The sequence below is a fragment of the Taudactylus pleione genome, unplaced genomic scaffold (assembly GCF_031769625.1).
Source record: "Taudactylus pleione unplaced genomic scaffold, aTauple2 ptg000087l, whole genome shotgun sequence".
In the NCBI taxonomy this organism is placed as follows: domain Eukaryota; kingdom Metazoa; phylum Chordata; class Amphibia; order Anura; family Myobatrachidae; genus Taudactylus; species Taudactylus pleione.
Genome location: NW_028284489.1, coordinates 6044263 through 6051867, shown reverse-complemented (window position 1 = coordinate 6051867; position 7605 = coordinate 6044263). Strand labels below are relative to the sequence as shown.

The 7605-nt window shown below is 38.6% G+C and overlaps 1 protein-coding gene across 1 annotated transcript; it reads right to left on the bottom strand.

Moving 5' to 3' along the window:
* Positions 1-6342: 6342 nt before the first annotated feature.
* LOC148529054 (olfactory receptor 5G9-like) lies at positions 6343-7248 on the bottom strand. The gene has a single exon (XM_088468977.1). The coding sequence runs from the start codon at positions 7129-7131 to the stop codon at positions 6343-6345; it is 789 nt and encodes a 262-aa protein (XP_088325103.1). The 5' UTR covers positions 7132-7248.
* Positions 7249-7605: the final 357 nt, after the last annotated feature.

Genomic DNA, 7605 nt, shown 5'->3' with positions numbered 1-7605 from the left:
CATGTTGGCAAAGTAACCGGAGGTGAGGGGCCTGGATGCATGTCCTCCTCATCCACAAGTAACAAGTACCGGATGTTGGCGAGACCTGACCAAAGGTGCAGAGTCTAACCTACTGAGAGGTGTTCACCAGTGATCCCTCCAATCAGGATTTGGGTTTAAGCTGCACCCAGCAGGCAGGTCGCAGCCCTTTGGTCAGGTATCTGGCACAAGTGGGAAACAGAGGGACACAATCACAGGTAAAGCATAGGAGAAAGGCATGTCATAGGCAAGTGGGTGGGAGCATGATGGCACAATTGCATCATTGTGTCCCTGTCCCCTGCTATACAGTGTTGCGATTACTGGCATTGTAAAGTCAGGGCCACAATTATGTGATCCAGCCGAATAATTTCATCGGCCTCTTGGACTGCCCACTTCACTTGGGAAGTGGGAGCCCATCTGTGAGTGACGGACAGCTCCAGGAGACCTGCCTATTCTTCTGGCCATCCAGGAATGCCACCCGATTTTCAGAATCCTCCAGATGATCCGGGACAGTAAACAAATATGTAATAATATAATTAGAATATACTATATATTATTCATGCACCTTATATTTTTTTTACACTTTTCCCTATTAAAAGTATCAGTGTGGAGCATGTACTGTACAGTAGAGTACAAAAAAAGGGCTGAAAAAATAGCATATATTTGCAATGAGCGTAAATGTCACCAGTGGTGGATCCAGATGTGGCGATCGCTTGCACAGTGTGACCATGATCACCCTATCCCCAGCATGCAGTGCAGCCATGATAGAGATCGCAATCACCCACCCTTCCTCCTCTCCTTCCTGTTCAAGGTAATGACTACTCTTTCAGAAAAATCTATTTCTCTATTTATTTTCATAAATATCACAGAATATACTGTATATAGATTTGCTGAGTTAAACATATTTAAAGTTTAAACAACCTTTATTCCTACCAGATTGTCCTCAATGCATTCCCTCTGGAGAATATTCTCCTTCTAAAAACTGTAATCATATGTACTCTGCATCTACACACATTTTAAGCAAGTATTTGTGTAAAGAGCCATTAATATTTAAATTTAAGTCTATTGATTTGCAAGCAAGAAGCAAGACAACTGAGAAATGCAGCCCTGCAGTTAGACTACACATTGGCTGTCTCCGTTGGTAACCTGTCCACTATTCTGTTATACAGTAGTAATGCTGATTTAAAAGCCTGGTTCAGCTATCATGATGCACTGTACAGTTTTTCTATTTGTACCATGTTATTAAAAGTCAGTAAACAATGTTGCAAAGCATTTGCCAATGTGTTCCTGTGGGTATTTTGTTAAATAGAGAATAAAAGAAAGGTTGCTAAAGTCAGAATCACCTTTCCAATTTGGAACCAACTGGGATACCCGGTGTTGCCCTGGTTGAAGACTGGACCTTGAAGTACACCTGCTGCCTTTTATTTGTTTACATTGTTCTCTCCTATAACCCCATTCCATTGATCCTGAAAAGGACCCCACTGTTTGCTAACATGAATGCAAACAGTGGCGTAAGGGTGCAAGGGGTGCGTCTGCTATGGTGTCCAAGATGCCTCTGTGGACCACCACTCTCTGTGCATCCAGTCACACACACAAAGTGGGTAGGTCCATTCAGGGCCACTGATTGGCAGCAGTGTTGATTTGGTTCTAGCCAGCCAGCTGATTACAGCTTGTACACTGGCAGTGTCAGAACCCGAACTGTATCCCTGTTTAAAGATAAACTAGACTTGGCAAGTTTCTGTTGTGGTCGCTGGAGGATCCTTCCGGGCTGCTGGCATGTATCTCATGGAGTATACAGAGAGTTAAAGTGATCCTCTATTCCTTGGGCATCATCTGCTTACTGGGGTCTGTGATTACTTGGTTTTCTAAACCTGGATCTGTCTGGGTCACATGCATTAACACCTCCAATGGATTTCATGCATCTAGTATAAAAGTCTGTTACTAACTGAGCATTGTTGTCTGTGCAACGTTACCTTTAGGTTCTTCCTTGGACTCCTGCCAGATCCTCGCTGTACTTGATATATGCTGTGGACTCTCTTTGCCCGGTTCTGCTACAAATACTTGATGGCACTACAGATCCTAGCGCTGCTACTGAACTCTCGGCTGCAATACTAAATCTAACTCTGCTGGTAGTCTCCGCTGTACTACTAGCCTAGCTTTGCTGCCGTTTCATGGTCTCTTCATGTTTACCTTCATCTAACAGTTGTCAACTGCATTATAAAAGCCTCTTCACTCTGGACCTCTGCTTCATCTCAGGGCTCAACCCTGCACCTCTTCACTCCGGCCCTCTGCCTCATCTCAGGGCTCAACCCTGCACCTCTTCACACCGGACCTCCGTCACATCTTGGGGCTCAACCCCATATTGGATCTTCACTGCACTTCAGGGCTCAACCCTGCACCTTTCCACACTGGACCTCCATCACATTTTGGGGTTCAACCCCAGCACCTCCTCATACCGAAACTCCTTTGCACCTTGGGGCTCAACTCCATATCGGATTTCAGTCATGTCCCGGGGCTCAACCTCGCACCACTCCATACTGGATTTTCAGTTACTTCTCGGGGCTCAACCCTGCACCACTTCATACCAGATTTTTTGTCACGTCTTGGGGCTCAGCCCCATACCGGATCTTCATCACCTCACGGAGTTCAACTCCGCACCTGTTAGTTGGTATAATATGAACTTTAGTTCTTGAGTTCTTGCATGACTATCCTGACACCTGCTTGTTGTGATAATCTGAACTTTGCCCTATGGAGACTTCATGCTTAAGTATCTAGAACTTTTCAACACAGTCTTGTCTTTGAATAAATCTTGTTTACTTTTAACATTGCGTGCCGGTGCTATTTCATGAGAAGGTCATTCCTTAAACCCCCTCAGTTTGTACCACCTGTTAAACCTGTTTCTCCTCAGGAGTCTCAAGAGTCTGTAGCCGTGACAGGCAGGCAGGCATGGAGAGAGAGTGCCGCCGGTTGTGAGGCAATCAGAGCTCATGGACCGGCAGCCAATCAGCAGTGGTGGCTCCTGATTGGCTGCTGGTGTGCAAACTCCAATTGGCTTGCGACAGGTGCCATATTCAAATTTTTTATGCGCTGTCTATCCATGTCTGCCACTGCCTACTGGTGTGCCAGCTGGAATTAGCTAGCGGCCCGGCACCAAATCCACACCTGCTGGCTGTTAAAGCCACACTTGGGGAGGCGAGAGGCTGCTGGAGGGACAAGGGATGGTTAGTTGTTGGGGGGGCATAATGTGTAAGGGGCACTACTATTGTGTGGAATAAAGTGTTATATGGGGCACTACTACTATGTGTCATAATCTGTAAAGGACATTACTGTGTGGCATAATGAATAAGGGGGAGTACTACTGCATGGCATAACCTGAATGGTTTCTGTGGCATAACATGAATGGGCTTTGTGTGGTGGCAAATGCATGTGTTTTTTTTACCTCTGGGGGTGTCCCTTTAAGATCTTGCTTTGTGGCACACAAAGTTCTAGTTATGCCCTCACATGCAAACACAGAGGGCTGACTAATATATATGGTCACTTTAAAGAGGTCTAACTCTGCATTTAATATGAACTTGCATGAGTCATAGTAGTTTGACACTTGCTTAGCCTGAGGTTGAAAGGATACTTTTGTAGCTTTCACACTGGTTTTTGGCAGACTGACAATTTCAACTGGAGCCAGCCTTGAACCTGTGTCGTTGAAGAGTGTTCCCATTTTTAGGGATTGTGTGACAGTGTGTGGCCCTGATGAAGTTCATACCTAGGCAAAAATTGACTCCTGATCAAATTACACCACCATGTAAAATTTGGTGGAACTAGGTCCAAAACTCTGGCCATGCATAAAGGACAGACAGTCATGATTTCTCGATTATTATATAGATATGCCTATTTTTTTGTAGCATACATGTTCTGCACTGGGACTTCTAGTGAACCACAAACAAGTGTAAAAACACCACAAACATGCAGAGCAATTAAAAATCCTTTTGAAATCCAATTGAAAAGGTATATGTGATCGAAGGTCAAGCCATGGAATAAATGGGAATAATTATTGTCCATATTTGTACACTTTACCCCTTCATACTACATGTCCCAGTGTCCTGCATGAACAGTTTTTATAAATAAAGGGGCAGAAATTATATTGGATCTTTGACTAATAAGTGCCACACCTCTACATATGTTTTAATGCCACCACCACCAGGCAATCAGCCCTCCTCTGACCCACACTAGCAAGTGCTGAGGCTTTTAACAATCTACTGAGATGTGGAGACCCAAATAATTTATAGCATTAGTACTCCAAGGGAAGTATATGGGGGGGGATTCAATAGATATGGCACCTGTCTGAGAAAAAAAACAATAATAATAAGATGTATAAAATGTCTCTGAAACAATTCCTTCACTAGTTTCTTTTGTAAAGCCAGTACAATAATTCCCACAGAATACATTATTGTTTTATACTATACTTTTCTTTGGCACACTAAAAATCCCAGTTGAGGATCATGTACTGTACACCTAAAAATATTTTATAAAAAAATAGTATTCACTATTTACCAAATTGTCAACAATAAAGGGCCTTGATCACCCTCCCCCTGGCAAGCTGTGTATGAGCATCAGTGATTGTAATCATCCTCACCTCCTCCTCACCCTCCTTTCCATGGCAGTCAATACTCTTTCAGCGAAAATCATTTTTTCTATTTTTTTTCTTGAAAATTTCAGAATATATATTTGTTGTGAATTTATTTTAATATTTAAAGTGAAAATATTCTTTCACATTTTCTTTTAAATTGTCAATTTATATTGAATTTCCACTGGAGATTATTTTTCTGAAACATTCAAAAATCTGTTAACATAAATACAATTTACACTGTATCTACACACATTGGAAGCAGGTATTTTGCAGTATGAGTCATAATTGATTAAAATAAAACATATCAATTAGCAAGGAACTAGCATTACAACTAAAATTGCGGCCACATGATAATGATTTCTTCAGAATTTATTATTCAATATTATTTAGGTACTTTTTACACTTTTACTGACATAAGTCATACTAAAAGTCCCACTCTGGAGCATCTAGAAAAAAACTGAACATGAATAATATCAAATAATCTGCAGAAATTATTATGGTTTTAACCATTAAATTTACACCAGAAACTAGTGATGGAATTATATTTCAGGGACATTTTATCCACCTGACACCCTGGACACACTGGGACTTGTAGTGCACAAAGGAATGTAGTACTGTCTTTAAAAAAAAATAACAACAAAAAATCCAATGAGATACAATATTTTACATGTGAATTATTTGTGAAAAATTGCTAGATATTAAAAATAAAATTAAAAAATTCTCCATCTGTCCAACAGAATGGGTGGACCAGGTCTGGGAAGATTTAACTCCACCTCCCCATTAGGCACTGTGTTACACTAATTAACCCCATATTTAGAGCAGAGGGATGCACTGGCCAACCTGTGGCTGTTCTATGCATTGCAGTTTGAAGAAAGCCTGAATCTACATTGCAATGCATGCAATCTTTCTTAATATTAATACAATTGTCATGTGGTATTTTGTGCAGATGTGATAAACTAATTATACTGTACTATGTGAGATATTAAATAGATAATATTAAAATTGCTTCAGTAGTATAAATAAATCCTTAATGCTATAAACTGTGATTAATAGCTCCATTTCAGTCACTCAGTAACTGGTTCCCCTTTATAACACCAGGCTCCTTAGCAGCCACCTTTTGAATAGGTGTTATGTGTTTTCCAGTTTGTCTGTTCACACAATATTTGTAATCTGATTAAATGTTGAACTGCTTCACATTGTTGGTACTCTGATATTTGGTCACCTTTTTATCTTCTTTGATAGTTACTGTATAGTGTTGTTTGAGGAACAGACATGTATTTCCTATTTTTTAATGAAACATTTATAGTGAACACTTGTTTCATTTTGTACTTTTAATTTTTATTAATTGATATGCTCAAAAAGTCAATAAAAGTGTATGTTTTATACAATTGTAACTGGGTGTACAAAAATTATAAAGACATATTTCCTGACAGTGTTACACAAGGTAGAATTTGATTTAAAAGCCATTGACTATCCCAGATTCTTAAATTGAAAACCTTTCACAATTAATGCATATATAATAAATAATTAAATTATGTGGATATACATTTGATATACAAAGTAATTAACAGGATATTTTTTTATAGACAACAAATCTGGAAAAAAAAAAATCTAATAATGGAAATTAATACTTTTATTGTAAAAGTTACATTTCTTTCTTTTTGATAAGTTTGCTTAATACATTGCTGAGATAGGAATGAAGTCTACTTAAAATATTTTGAGGCACTTTTTATAATTGCTCCAATGGCCCTATCTATCTCTTGATTTTTTAGGGAATAAATAAAAGGATTTAGTAGAGGTGTAACAAAGGTGTACAAAAGAGAGAGAATTTTGTTGATGGTTAAAGATTGTTTCTTAGAAGGCACACCATACAGAATAAAGAGGGTTCCATAGTACAATGATACCACAGTCAGATGAGAGCTGCATGTGGAGAAGGCCTTTTGTCTTCCCTTTTCTGATTTAATCCCAATGATTGTGTGGATTATGGAACCATAAGACACAATGATGAAGATGAATGGGAAGAAAGTAAAAAGAAAGGATAAAGCAAATGCCAGAAATTTCACAACAGATATGTCTGAACATGAAAGTTCTAGTAATGGGGCAAGGTCACAAAAGAAATGGTCAATTATGTTAAAGTGACAGAACTGGAGCCTGAATAAACAAGTTGTTACAGGAAGTGTGGGAAGAAATCCAGCTGTCCAAGAAAAAATTATGAGATTTCGGCAAAGTCCTAAAGTCATAACAGAAGAGTATCGCAATGGGTTACATATTGCCAGATAACGATCAATAGACATAATAGTGAGAACTAAACACTCTGTTGCTGCTATGGAACCAAATATGTAAAACTGAATAATACAATTAGAGAATGGCATATTTCCTTTTTCTGTCCACAATATATGCATCATATTTGGTTCAATATTTGAAGTTACTAACACATCAGATAATGAGAGACTACTCAGAAAGAAGTACATGGGTGTATGGAGATGATTCATAATTGGCACTAAACAGACAATGAAAAGATTTCCAATTAATGTTACAATATAAATTAGAAGTAAGAGAGTGAACAAAAGAATCCCGAACCTGTAAAAATTCTTAAATCCTATTAATATGAATTCTGTGGCTATTGTTTGGTTGAGATTATTCATTGATTGAAAAAGATGGGTAAGAAATGGGATGAATTAACAATATTTTTACATTTGAAAGTAAAATGCCCTTTTTGCTTAGTTTTGTACAATATATGGACTACTGATTCATATGCAGAATTTTTCAACTGTACACATGAATATTCATAGCAAATGCATCATGTAATTATCCAACAGAAAATTAGTTACTACTGTATTACTTTAATTTGAGCATTTACTTGGACAGATCTCTTAATACATAAAACATGCATGCATTTGTCCATTAGTCAGACACACTGAAACAATATTGCATATCTCTGTACACTAAATATACTGTATATACTA

Excerpts from the sequence above, each read along its gene's own strand:
- LOC148529054 (XM_088468977.1), bottom strand. The coding sequence starts at position 7,131 with ATGAATCATCTCCATACACCCATGTACTTCTTTCTGAGTAGTCTCTCA.